The sequence below is a fragment of the Amborella trichopoda genome, chromosome 11 (genome assembly GCF_054954075.1).
Source record: "Amborella trichopoda isolate Santa Cruz 75 chromosome 11, AtrichopodaSantaCruz75HAP2 v2.0, whole genome shotgun sequence".
In the NCBI taxonomy this organism is placed as follows: domain Eukaryota; kingdom Viridiplantae; phylum Streptophyta; class Magnoliopsida; order Amborellales; family Amborellaceae; genus Amborella; species Amborella trichopoda.
The window spans coordinates 45,643,944-45,658,173 of NC_142346.1; the positions used below are offsets into that span (position 1 = coordinate 45,643,944).

Genomic DNA, 14,230 nt, shown 5'->3' on the forward strand with positions numbered 1-14,230 from the left:
TAGCATAATAGTTGGTTTAACCACCTCACTTGACTTTTTTTTGTGGTTTGATCATTATATTGATATATTTCACACTCTTTTCGAGTTTGTTTGACAAAATAGAATCTGAATATTTAAATTTATAAATATCCGAATAAAGCCATTGCCAGATAGGAGTTATATATTATATTGATATATATTTTTCTATGCATATTTGATTGTATTTTACAAAACAAAATAAAGTGTATGCAATATGCAGCTTCCTATATTTCTCTTTCTACTCTGGCTTGATGTGGTTCATACTGCTTTCTCTATCTACTTTCATCTTCATAATGGTTTCTCTCTCTACTCCATATTGCTTTTAGAGAGTGATGGAGCTGCCTTAGTCAAATTTTGTCTATAGAAATAACTTCTTAATCATAAGAAGAAGGTATGTAAAGGTTTTATTCAAGCCAGTTCAAGCGATTGCAATAATATCTTTGTCTTGCTGCAATCTTAAATTAAAGACAAAAAAAAAATTAAAGAGGAAAACACAAATTCAACTTGCAAAACCAAATTGTATCATTTACTCTTTAAATAATGAAAAGAATAATAGGAAGCACTCCCCTAGAGCAGGGAAAAATGGAAATCGCGGAAGAAGAGAGAGGTTAAAGACTTGCAGAGAGCAAAAAAATTGCCAAAAAAGAAGAAGAAGCGGTTGTAATTCAGGGTTTCAAGCTACGAATGAGAGCGATGGCAGGTCGTTGAATATCTTGGTACTTGGAGAGAGTCTAAACGAGGTGAGCATCCAAACCCATCTCTTGAAAGCTCAAATCTTCTTTTTATTCTCGACTCATATCGTGTGGTTTCTTAAGGGTCATAGCCATTAACTAACCAGAAGAAGCAAAAGCGAGGCACAATGAACTTGCAGAGATGGGAGAGTTTGAGAGAAGAGAGAGAAAATACGAGTGAAAGGCCGAGATTGGAGAGAGGAAGAGAGAGGAAACAGGGAGATGAGTGGGGAGAGACAAATTTTTTACGGACAAATAGAATTTGGTAAAATTTAAGTAGGACTCAAATTCTTAGGGATTTAGATATTTATGGGTTATTTGGATATTATAAGATGGAAAATTGTTTCAGGGGACCGCATCTATGCATTTGTGTTCTTGGAGGTATAAAGATAGATGGTCAATCTAAAAACAATTGAAACTAACGGTCCAAATGTTTTGTCAGTAGAATTATTATTTTTAATTTTTAAAATTTATTTATTTACTCATATTCATGATCTCCATGTCAGAGATTACATACCCTTAAAAATTAAGTCCAAAAATCTATCTCAAAAATAGATTTTTAAAACATGACTCATTTTTACATGGATTCATAGAGACCGCATCCTTATATGATATGATTTGGTCTTATCAAACATGGCACACAAATAATTCAAATTATAGAAAATTCTGTATTATGTAGAAATATTTAAATATTAGGGTGCTATCAAATGTACCCTTAATGTGGTTTAGAATTTGGATGGATAAATTGGGTAAGGACATTAAACGTACATACATTGAAATCCAAATTACACCAAGATTCATGGGAGCTTGATCTTTTTGAGTCATGGTATGCCCTGGGTTTCCCCTTCCTCTCCTTTTTGGTTTCTTTTTCTTTTATTTTTGTGGTGCTTTGGGTTTCTCTCTCTAGATGCACATGGACAGCTATCTCACACTAGATGCCCCTTAGACGTAGGGAATGGGGAAGGGGAGGCACTGTCTCTATCAAATCAGAAGAAAAAGAAAAGACTGGACCTCCCTCTTATCTATCTATCTATTTATCCATCTATCTAAATTTATCTATTAATTTATTTTTTTTATTGGATTGAAAAAAAAAAATGCTAACCTCATCTGTGATATCTTGACCTCTCTCAATGCTAACTTGAGGTCTCACAAGTAAATCTATGGTGTTGGATGATACAAAAATAGTCCTTTTACATGATTAGACGGCGTAGAGGTGATTTAGTTCATGTAGAAGTTCTCTCCTAGAGGGTTTTCACACTTTGGAAGGTGCATCCATAGGAAATGGGGTACATATCTCTTTAGTCATACATGGACGACATAGCATAAATGGAGTGTTATATAGGAAGGTGCTTTCATGTTAGGGTGGCAATGGGCCAGGCCAGGCTGGCCCTTGTCCCCATAGGATCAGCCCAAGCCTGATCCTATGGGGGCCAACTCCAGGTCTAGCCTGGCTGAATCGGGCTGGCACTAGCTCTGACCATAATTTGTAGGCCCAGGCCCTACGTTTTTAGGGCTGGGCGTACCGGTCCCTTTCCGGGCTGTTTCATGCAAGCAAACCCACTTTCTAATGATCTAATCATTGAAAGTAGTAGTTCGTCCAGAATGTGTTTTTTTCTTCTTTTTTGGATCAAACTTTCCCGCAAAACAAACCACCCCTTAATGAGACACGTACATGTGTTTTCTATATGTTTCCTTTTCATTATAACGACTAGGTCTAGCACAAACCATGGTATGTTTGATATGTTATATCCAAAACTATGTGGGAAAATTTATTCGTAACTTGTAGGCATGTTTGCATGTACGCATTGATAACCCGCTCTTTTAATAAAGTTAATCTTGATAATGAACTATATGTTGTCCAGTACTGTTATCTGAAATAAATTTATAAGAAGTTTTAAAATATTAAGTTTATCTTTTTGAAAAAGTAGTTTTTATTTTATTTAGAGTAGTTTGTTGAAAACCATGTATTTTAGCCAAATATACCAAAAAATCGTCAATTTTTTTAATAATTACCAAATATTATGTGTAATATAGTGTATGTACCAAGTAAATATAAAAATAATATTTCTTTTATTCAATACAAATGTTAGGGCGCTGCGTTCATTATTTGACTGATTAACAAAAGCAAGTAGGCAAACAACTTGTTAGACTAGGAGAGTAAGCGAGGTACCTTTTATTCCCTGGAGGTGGGGATTTTGACATTAGGGAAAAGGAATAGGCTTAGTAGGGCTCGAACGTACGATATCACTATACGTTTCAACCAATTAAACTGCATGCCCATACAATTCTCTACAAAGATCGCTATAAGCTATTAGTAGGCTTTAGTACATTTCAACCAATTAAATTACGGAAAAGTATATAATGAGACTATTTACCTTTGGTACGAGGTGGTCACAATAAATCTTTACCATTAGATGTGAAATTGGGTGCCTACATTTATTTCATTGATCAAACTCAAAGTTCAAATTTTTTTTTTTAAAACTTTGTGATATACCCAAATTATCAGATTTCACATTAGATGATTGTAAGTTATTGTGACCTCTCTATTTTAAAAGTAAATGGTCTCGATATATACAATCCCTTAGACTATATGGCCATACAGTTCTCTCTACAAAAGATAGCTATCAAATATAAGTAGGCTTAGCAAAGAGTAGCGCTCGAAGAGTGGAGTAGCCACCCATAACATAACCGGCCACTAGGGTAGGGGAGTAAGCGAGCGGCCTTCTATTCCCTTGGGCGGGGACTTTAACATTAGGGGAAAGGAATAGGCTTACTAGGGTTCGAACCTACAATATCACCATTATGAGTGCGGCTGAAAAAATAAGTGGATTTGGAATTCTTCACACTTGGATCGTACCATTAAAAATTTTGATAGAGCTGGGTTCAATTTGGGGAGATTATATTGTGCAGGCAAATAAAGTGCGGTGATTTGTATGTCTTTTTATTGAAATTGGTAATTAGGTTGAACATGTTACATCTCCATAATTTGGAATTTTAAAAAAATAGAAAAGTAAATACAAGACTATTTATCTTTCATACAAATTTGTCACAATTAATTTTGATTATTAGATGTAAAATTAGATAGATGTATTTATTTTATTGATTAAGCCCATACTTCAAAAATATTTTTTTAAAATTTATGACACACTTTAAGCTTTCAAATATCACATGGGATTGGGATAGTTGTAAGTAATTGTGACCCTTTATACCAAAAGTAAATGGTTTCATTTATACAATCCCTAAACAAAAATTCTCCTAATTTGCCTAGTACATCTCTGTCTAAACTGGAGCGGTGGTAATAGAAGTGCATGAGACTCCACTGCTTGCGATCAAACCTTCTAAAAGATCACAGGCAACCCCACCATTCATCTCTCTGCTACTTTCCACCTTTTGCCAGTGAGAGATTCTGTAATGGAGCGAGCAACTCCATTCTCTCTCACGTTCCTTCAAAACCCAAATCACAAACAACCCAATTTGAATCCACCATTTCTTCTCTTTCGCATCTGCGGAATTCTCAAAAAACCCAAATAAAAAAAGCCGAAATTTACACCTCAATCCTACAGAACTCTGCAAAATCCGGGCATTTACAGGCAGGCCAGATGGCTCACTCTTGCATTCTAAGAGATGGGCTTTTCTTAGATGCGTTCATAGGCAATAATATCATGCACATGTACTGCAAATGTGGTAGTCTTCAATGCGCGCAAAACGTGATGGATGAAATGTCTATGGGAGATACAATTACTTGGAACACTCTGATATCTGGTTTTGTTGAATTGGGTCTTTATAAAAATGGGGTACAATGCTTTAGAGAGATGAAAACCAATGGTTTTCGACCTTCTCAATCTACTTTCGTCAGTGTTCTTACATCATGTACTGGGCTAATAAGCATGGAGAGTATAGAAGCGCTTAAGCAAGTCCATGCTGAGGTTCTGAAATGTGGTTTTAGTGGTGATCTTTGCACTGCCAATGCACTCTTATCAGCTTATTGCAAAATTGGTGATCTTCTTTCTGCAAATTCAATATTCGATTCTATGAGTGACAGAGATGAAATTTCTTACGAGGCTGTTTTAATTGGGTATCTCAAAGAAGGGATCATCAGAAATTGCTTAGAACTCTTTCTTCTAATGCTTAGCCATGAATTTAGACCAAGTCCTTTTGCTTTCTCTGCTGTTATCAGCGCATGCTTGTGCTTGGATTTGAGAAATTCAATCTTGGGTACTCAAATTCATGGGCTAACTGTTAAGTTAGGCTTAGACTCACATGCTTCAGTGGGGAATTCTCTTATTACATTCTATGCCAGGTCCGCTTCACTGGAGGATGCTTGGTTTTCTTTCAAGAGTTTGCAGAGTCAAGACATTATCAGTTGGAATTCTCTGATCGGAGCTTATGCCTCGAATGGCCATGGAGAAATTGCTCTGGGCTTTGTTCGGGAATTCATGGCTTTGGGCCATATAATGAATGAGTCTACTTTTGCTAATTTCTTATCAGCTTGTGCAACTCTCAGCATCCTCGAGCATGCAAAGCAAGCCCATGCTCTTATACTGAAAATGAGACCCCAAGTAGGCTTTGAAATGGATAAAGTAGTTCTCACCATGTACCATAAATCCAATTGTTTGAGCTATGCGAGTACTATTTTTAGAGATATGAAAGAGCCTGGTGCTTTTTGTTTGAACCTTGTTATTGGATTGTTAAGAAACAATTGCTGTTTTAGAGAAGCATTCAAGCTTTTCTCCGAGTCATTATCAGAGGGACTAAAGCCAGATCACTACACATTCTTGAACATTCTTTCTTGCTGCACTAGACTGGTTTCCATGGAATTTGGAGAACAAGTTCATTCACAGGTTATAAAAAGAGGATTGCTTGAGGTATTCCCAGTAGAAAACTCACTTCTTGAGATGTACGCTCACTGTGGAAAGCTCGAAAATGCAGAGAGAATTTTTAGAGAGATGGGAGAGAAGGATATATTCTCATGGAACACGATGATTCTGGGATATGCCAATCTGGGCTTAACTGAAGAAGCGATTGGAACTTCACAAGAGATGAGAGAAGATGGCTTTGAGTTTAATGAGTTCTCTCTTGCAGTTCTAATCAGAGCCTGCAATTGCGCTAACAAGCTTGTTTATGGAGAGCAAATTCATGCACGGGTGCTTAAACAAGGGCTCAGTTTCGACATGGTTTTGATGAATTCTCTTCTTACTATGTATTCCGATTGTGAGATGATAGACAAGGCTCTTATGGTTTTTGAAGATATCGAGTATGGAGACTCAGCCTCATGGAATGGATTGGTTTCAGGTTTGGGGCAGAATGGTCATTTTGAAGATGCGCTAGGGTTCTATTCATCAATGAACAAGATGGGATTGCGCCCTAACCACATGACCTTTGCCAGTGTCACAAAGTCATGTGCCGCCTTTACAGAGCTCGAGCTTGGGAAACAGGTAGTTTAGATTACTTAAATATGCAATAAATTTTGCTGATTATTGGATTTTTATTTTTTCTTTTGGTTGGGGGTGGGGTGCAATATGGAGAGTATTTTGGCCATTAGTAGAGCTTGGAGATGGATTATTGTGTGTGTGTGTGTGAGAGAGAGAGAGGACTTTCCTAAGAATTTTGTTACATTTTTCTTATCCTTGTTGAGATCTTGAATGTTCATGTGTTAAAAACAGGTCCATGCCCAAGCCATCCAAAGGGCGTTTGAGTCCGATCTCTCGGTCAGCAACTCGTTGCTCACGATGTATGGAAAATGCGGAATCATCGAAGACTCAGCCAAATTGTTCAACCTCATATCTCATAAAGACATTATCACATATAATGCCATGATCTCAGCTTATGCTCAGAATGGCTATGCCCAAAAGGCCCTAGAGATCTTTAAAGAGATGAAATCTTTAGGGTTGGAGCCAAACCATGTGACCTTTGTAGCAGTACTGTGTGCTTGCAGCCATGGAGGCCTGGTCTCAGAGGCCCAAGGCCATTTCCAATCCATGGAAAGGGATTATGGGCTCACTCCAAGTGAGGATCACTATGTTTGCATGGTTGATATCCTCGCTCGAGCTGGTCTACTGAGAGAAGCTGAGCATTTGATTGAAAGCATGCCAATTGAGCCGAGATCTTTGATTTGGAAGATTTTGCTTAGTGCTTGTAGATTACACGGGGAAATGGAAACCGGAGAGAGAGCTGCAGAGAAGCTCATGACTTTAGAACCAAGCGATTCTTCAGCCTATGTTCTTCTATCGAACATATACAATTCAGCCAACGAGAGAGAGAGCAAAGCTAGAGTGAGAAGGATGATGAAAGAGAGGGGAGTGAAGAAGGATCCAGGGTGCAGTTGGATTTGTATCAAGAACAAAGTCCATGGTTTTGTTGCATCAGATGGGAACCACTTGGAGAGGGATAAAATATATGCAAACATAGATAGTTTACATGATCAAATTGTGGATCATGGATCAGGATGGTGGCATGCTCCACTAATGTCATGATTTTTAATACCTTTTTAACATTTTTTATTTGAAGTCTTATCGTGTTTGTAAGATCTCACTTTGCCCGTTACAATCCAACCGGTTGTTGGACGACAACGATGAAGACATTTATGACCACAACTTCGAGTTAGAAACACCCCGAGAAACTTTTACATACACCATGAGAAACTTTTACAGATAATGTACATCAATGGATAAATTTTGCAATCCAGCCATGTTTCCAGTTCTCTAGTACAATCGCTGAGATTGGCTTCAATGGGCCATGACCAAAGTCCCTGCAAACTCACTCAAGATTCAAGATCATGGCCACTATACTAACCCCATAAACATCGCAAGCACCACAAGAAGAATGCATTCACACCTCAAATTAAAAGCTCTCTTGAACAACAGCTTAAATGTTGCTACCATTGGCTTCACTACTTACTACATGCTCACTCACATAACACCCTTTCTGCCATGCAGGGAGCCATGGGGAAGGTCGTCTCCCTCTCCACTTCCTCTATACCAACACCCCTTCTCTACTGGATGAGCACAACCCGGGTCCTCGTGACATCTCTGTTGCTGTGCAAAAGGAGAGTAGTAATACCTCGAAGCAGGATGGGTGGGGGCCCTTGCATACCCATTGTTTAGATAACACATACGATGAACCTTCCCAGCAGTTGAACCACCACCACCACTATAACCCCTGTAATTGTTATTATAGAAATTAGCACTCCCACCTTGGTTTCCATGCCACCTCGGAGGGTGGTAAGCTAGGGAGACACAACCAGTGCTCATCTGGTGCCATCCTTGCAGGAGGTTCGGAGAGCTGTGAACTCTTTGTAACTCTATAGGTTTGGGCACCACTGAGCTGGGGGACAGGGGTTCATGGTCGTGGTCGTGGTCGTGATCTGACAAAAAGGGGCAGTCTGGTAAACTTGACTTAGGAGATGAGCAGGTAGAGGACATTAGGGAAGCCTGTCGAGCCCCACGCACGCCATTGATTGCATCTATGTATCGTTGCTCAAGGCTGTGGGCATCTGCCAGGTTTTCCCGGTATCTATGTTCTGATAGGTGATGGAGGTCTGACATTGAGCTACTGTATCGAAGCTCGAGGGCATGGGGCCGGCTTGAGAAGAGGAAGGTCCGAATCCTTGGGGTACCCTCCTGTCGCTCGTAGCGATCGTGCTCCTCCATCATGTGGCGAAGGTCTTCATCAGATGTGACGGAGACCAGGGCGTCAAGGTCCTCAGGCTGGATCTGGTACTTCAGCACCACGTTTGCCTCGAATAGCTTTGTTAGCTTCTTCATAAGATCTGTAGCCATTCCAAATAAAGAAGATTAATGGTGTGGATATGTATTTTAACCATCAAAACCTTTTGTGAAGAGTTGGCATAAATTTTTAGACTTTGATGCACTCTATTTAGCCATACATTCTCACTACTGGTTATTTTAATCCTTTTTTCCTTACTGTATTCTCTGCAGTTTAAGAGCTATGTTATTTTTTATTGCATTTTAAGAGCCTACTTAGTCCATCTTATTTACATTGAGATACAAATTTTCTAGTCTTTTAATAAGTTGTATTTTTTGTAAAATAACTCAATTATATATCGTTGCAACCTTATTTGTAAAAATAAGGTTGTGATATTCTACACCGTTTATTTTAATTGGATGGTATAGATTCAACATATAGATTTAACATATGACTTTCAAGACAATATCAAAAAGTGTCAAGTCTTTTAAAATGATTTCAACTTTACATCGTCGAAATGAAATGGATGGTGTCTATTGCTGCAGCATTATATATACTTTTTCATTTCTAAAATATTCCCTTCTTGTACAGGTTGCTAAACCTTTTGTCACATTTTTTTCTATTGCTCATGTTTCTTCTCACTAATGTTTCCTTTGGTATCTTATGATATTTGCTCCGTTGGGGTACTAACAAGCTGTGACTTACCCCTGCAACCATCATTTTATAACAAGCTGTGACTTACCCCTGCAACCATCATTTTCCAGTGAGACTGTCCTCACAGGGGTGGTTAATATAGGATTAGGACCTACTCAGTGCCAACTTAACCTCACAAACCAGTTCAATCAACCAATATTTCACAGTGAGAAATGAATAGCTTTACGTGTTGTCATTCTAACCTTGTTAACTATATTGTTAGACATATTAAATTTGAGCTTAACACCATGCATACAAAAGGAAATAAAAATAAAATGCATTTTATGCCCTTAAGAATAGGACTTGGAGTTTAAATTTTTGAAAAAGTGGTTTATGCATTGGGGTAACTACTTTTGTGTTCCTTGAGGCAACACACATCTATCTTGCATGTAAAGCTTTGGTCCCTCTAAAACAGGGTAAAATCAACCGTCTGAGTTTTCTTTTTAAAAACTTGTCATTTTTCGTTGATAAATTTTATTTATTTTTACACATTTATAATTTCTATGTTAGAGATTTTATATACCTAAAAAATTAAGTCCAAAATTCATCTAAAATATGGATCATAAAGAGGGCACACATATGTACATATGAGTCCTAGGACTCATAAAAACCATGTCCAAAATATAAATATAAAGGCGAAGGTTTGTGTTCAACCTTAATGCCAAAAGATGCATGCCAAAAGATGTAGTTTGGTGTCGAAAAGTCGTGTCATTCCTTGAAAATCTGTTGTCTCCCCTGATTATAAAATTCAAAACTATAAAATTGGTGTCGATTAAGTAGATCTATAAACTACTGCAAATTTTGAAAATGAATAGTCTAAATAATAGGTTATAAAATGGCCCTATTTTTATGACTTGAAATATTTTTTTTTGTATCATATATTTCGAAGTCGAGATGATCAATTTGAAAGCTTTTTAATATTAAACAACTTTTTTTTTTAATGCATTTTTCCAGTGCGCCTCATCCTTATCGACACTTTATACTATTTTAAAATTTGAAAAATAAAAGAGGATTTTTTTGTGAATTTCCCTCTTTTCTAACACGTGAGGTGTTCAAACTATAAACCAGTGTTTGAAAACTCGCCGAGTCGAGACGGACTCACCCGGTTCGTCTTGGGAGTCGTCTGCTACTGAGCCGGTTCCACGAAAAACCGAAAATCGTCCGTGTCCAGAGAGAATCGGGCGATTCCCAATAGTGAATCTCGCGTGTCCAGAGAGAACCGGGCGATTCTCAATGGTGAATCCTGAGTCTCACCGAAAAACTTGTATTTTTTGGGTTTACACGTGGCCACCTCACTGGAGCAACACGTAGCACGTGTGGTCGCCTCACAGGAGCAACACGTGGCAGCCTTACCGGAGCAACATGTGGTAACTCACCTCACGTCTGCCCCCTCACTTTTCTACACGCGCAGTGGAGTGTCTATTACACATGACTTTATAGAGAACCAAGTGACACTTATCCTTCGTTGTAGGATAATTCTCACAAAAAATCATTAAAGCAATATGATTGAATATATATTATTATAGAGGTGGACGTTTAGAGTTCGAACCCCTTAACCCACAACAAAAATTTTTTTGAGTTCGAACCCCTTAGCGTACAACAAAAAAATACAAAAATAATTTTGTTGTAAAAAAAATACAAAAAATATTTCTTTGTCAAAAAAATAAACAAAGGCAGAAAATACTGTTGTAAAAAAATAAAAAAAATATAAAATAAAAGGCTTTTCAAGATAAAGATAAAAAAGATAATACAACAATTTTTTATTTTTCTTGTAAAAAAAATACAATTTGTTGTCAAAAAAATAAACAAAGGCAGAAAATACTGTTGTAAAAAAATAGAAAAAATATAAAATTAAAGGCTTTTCAGGATAAAGATAAAAAAAGATAATACAACATTTTTTTATTTTTCTTGTAAAAAAAATACAAGATAATATAACAAGTATTTCTTGCAAAAAAATAAAACAAAAGGAATAAAAAAATAAAATGTACTTTGGCAGCGTAATTTTTTTATTTTTCTTGTAAAAAAAATAAAAAATAATACAACCAGCAAAAAAAAATGTAGTACAACATCTTCTTCTTTTGTCAAAAAAAAGAAAAGAAAAGATAATCAACAAATATCACATTTTTCTTGTAAAAAAAAATAAAAGATAACACAATAAGTATTTTTTGTCAAAAAAATAAAAGGTATTTCTTAATACAACCTAAGAATAAATGGTCTAATTATATATATTTTTTTTATAACATGATGGTCTTTAACATAAATTTAATAATATTCATTTAAAGATAGGATTCATACATTGAGGCCATTTGAAATCTCTCTCTTTCTACTAACAATCTCTTCCACTAATTTATTCTAGAAACTTAAAAAATTAAGGAAAATTGGTACGCATTCTAATAATTTTTACATTGATAACCAAATCTTTTATTATATTTATTAATTTTTATATTATAAATCATGTAGTGTACTATTTTTCTTACCGTTGTCAATAATACATTTTAAATTAGATGATATTGTAAAATATTTTGGATTTGTTATTATTTATATAATAAAATAATTATAAAATATTGTTGGTATATAATATTATAGTTAGCTAAGTTGTAATAATTTGGGTTTTTTTAGTGGATTAGGGTTTTTTGCCAATTCGAAATTTTAGTGGCCAATTTTTCATCGATTTAGTCAACTCTTTATTGTAATCCATATATGATTATATACTTAATCCATGAAAATTCTATGATTTTTTTTGTGTGATGTCAATTGAATGGTCAACATAAGTTCATACAGGGAAAGAACATCTTAATATTCATAAATTGAAAAAAACAATGAAAGTTAATGACGTAGTATCTCAATTTCTTATTGGATATCCTAAAAAACAACATTTATAATAAATTTTAATAATTTTTTTGAATTTTTTTAAAGCTTAATTTGAGCGATTCGGCTCGATTCTCGATCCGAATTGCCGATACTTATCAGCTTTTAAAATTCCCGATCCAGGTCACCGATCCATTTTTTAAACCAATGCTATAAACCATTGCTGTGTGGTGCATGATAACGATGGTGCTGACTAACCCACCCAAAACATCCACCCATGAATGTCAAGAACCACCGTTCATCATCTGTAGTGCATGGTATGTATCCCCATGGTGTATCATACACCAGTGGTATACGTGGAACGGGTTGGTAATCAAAATACAGGGCAAGCCTCACCGCAAAAGGAAACATCGCGTGGCACGGCGATGACACGTGTCTCGCCACCGACGTACTTAAGCTGTCCATCGGACGGTCGTGGTAGGATCCTTCCCCCATGACTGCACAGAAACTTCACCCGATTCCTCGGCGAATTCCACGCCGATTTGGGCGAGGGCGAGGGCGAGGACTCATCGTTAGCCACCATCGCGCTAATCCTTCCCGTGCGGCCAGAAGAAGTCGCCGAACCTGGACAAATACTCGCGATTAGCTCCGGATGATCCGACGACGGACGACCAGGGGAGCTCGATAGGTCGGGTGAAGACTCAGGTCGACCGTTATTGTTCAATCGAGTTTGCGATAGATCGGACGGCCAGAAATGCATATATATGATGTAAAAAACATCGTGTCCGTTCCTTCTCTGCAAAAGACGCTCAGGACGCAGAGAAATTGAAAGTGGAAAAATTAGGGTTTTTGTTTGCTATATTGCTGTTTTTTTCTGAGGAAAAGCTGGGGTTCACTTTAAGGTTTTAGGTTTTAGGTTTTAGGCCATTAGAGACTAGCAAATATGAAGCTTTCGGTCTGACAAATGGCTCCAGATTTCGCCCTAAAATCTCATGAAAACTCAAAAAATAATGATGAGAAGGGAAACAAAAAAAAAGAGAGGAACCCTGAGTTTAGAGCTTTCAGGAAACCTTTAGATTCTATGAATTATTCTTGCTCAAGTGCTTAAAGTTCCGTGAAAGTGAGGTCAAGTGTCTCGTTAAAGAATCACAGAATATTGAAGCCTGCATACTTCTTCAAATCTCGAAGCAATTCGGAGAAAAAGCAAATGTGGAGCGCTGTTTCGTTCTTCTCTTCCTAATATTTGATTTAATAACTTTAAGCCTGTGCAAATTCATGAAAAAGATCACGATCAGGCCTTTAACAATTGAGGATTCTTCAAAATCCAAGTCCTTTTAGGAGCTGAGAAAATGGAAATTCCTCAAACAATCGGTCCTTTTGGATTCACAGAAACTGAAAAATCCATTGAAAGTGAAGCCTTTTTGCACGCAAAAGAGCGGTGAAAATCCTCTGAAAAATCAAGCCTCTTGTTTTCAGAAGAATGCCAAAAATCCCTCACAAAAACCACATATGTTAGCATCTATGGAACAATATACGCTGTAAAGCGTTCGAAAAATTCTCAACAAAGACGAACAGTTTTCGATTCAAGGCAAAGGATTTAGAAACCCTGTGAATTTCGCAAACAAGTTCCAATATGTAAATTTTGTTCATGAAATTGTGGCCTATAATCAGTTTATGCAAATTGCTTGGAGAAGGTAACGTGCAAATAGTCAACTAAATGCTCATTCATCATCAAAAATTTTGAGCAAAAAAAATTGACAATCAAACAAAATGAATTTCAACTGGTAAGCGATTGAAAAAAATCAGCTCTATTCCTACAGATTACAAAACGCTAAAACATAAAGCGCAAAAAAACTGTAAAATTCGTTCTAAATTCATTAAAGGAAAAAAGAACCAAAGGAACATTATCAGAGAGAAAAGTGAGATTATTCTAGAAAAGAAGGGAGAGCTCAACCTTGAAAGCTCATGGAAAAATGGACGTTTCAGATCTTCGGCAGTTGCATCTGGTGATCTTTAGGGCGTGCTCGGAGGGTGAGATATAAGGCTGACCGTCCATTCATGTACGGAGTTTATGATCTCTCTTCTATCTCTCCCCCCTTTCTTCTCCCGTCCTCTGGTTATTTGTGGTAAAAAATCGATAATCTTTCATATATCTCGAAATCTAAATTGACGAAAACGTCCTCGGTATTCCCTTTGAATGACAAAAATAGTACTAATCTTTGTTTAGAATGACAAGACAAAAAGAATAAACCCTCACAAGAGAAAACGACCGTAAC

General features: G+C 36.8%; 2 protein-coding genes across 4 annotated transcripts; one reads left to right on the plus strand and one right to left on the minus strand.

Moving 5' to 3' along the window:
• The first annotated feature begins 932 nt into the window (after nt 1-932).
• On the plus strand, nt 933-8,600 carry LOC18448452 (pentatricopeptide repeat-containing protein At4g13650). The gene is made up of 2 exons (XM_011630347.3): nt 933-6,184; nt 6,413-8,600. Exons 1-2 carry the CDS (start codon nt 4,058-4,060, stop codon nt 7,220-7,222), a joined length of 2,937 nt encoding a protein of 978 aa, XP_011628649.2. The 5' UTR covers nt 933-4,057; the 3' UTR covers nt 7,223-8,600.
• Nucleotides 7,350-14,230, minus strand: LOC18448453 (uncharacterized). 3 transcript variants are annotated; one of them, XM_020676113.2, is made up of 3 exons: nt 13,909-14,230; nt 12,351-12,578; nt 7,350-8,517 (listed from the first exon to the last, which is right to left on the minus strand). In XM_020676113.2, the coding sequence occupies exons 1-3, from the start codon at nt 13,919-13,921 to the stop codon at nt 7,658-7,660; spliced, it is 1,101 nt and encodes a 366-aa protein (XP_020531772.1). In that variant the 5' UTR covers nt 13,922-14,230; the 3' UTR covers nt 7,350-7,657. The 3 variants fall into 3 exon arrangements, with proteins under 3 accessions (XP_020531772.1, XP_020531770.1, XP_020531774.1); XM_020676111.2 differs by having other exon boundaries at nt 12,351-13,217; nt 13,909-14,077; XM_020676115.2 differs by lacking the exon at nt 12,351-12,578 and having other exon boundaries at nt 13,909-14,079.

Coding starts and splice junctions, on each gene's coding strand:
- LOC18448452 (XM_011630347.3), top strand. CDS start 4,058: ATGAGACTCCACTGCTTGCGATCAAACCTTCTAAAAGATCACAGGCAA. Junction 6,185..6,412: donor AGCTCGAGCTTGGGAAACAG/GTAGTTTAGATT, acceptor TGTTAAAAACAG/GTCCATGCCCAAGCCATCCA.
- LOC18448453 (XM_020676111.2), bottom strand. CDS start 12,714: ATGCATTTCTGGCCGTCCGATCTATCGCAAACTCGATTGAACAATAAC. Junction 8,518..12,350: donor ACGCGATGTTTCCTTTTGCG/GTGAGGCTTGCC, acceptor GAATGGCTACAG/ATCTTATGAAGAAGCTAACA.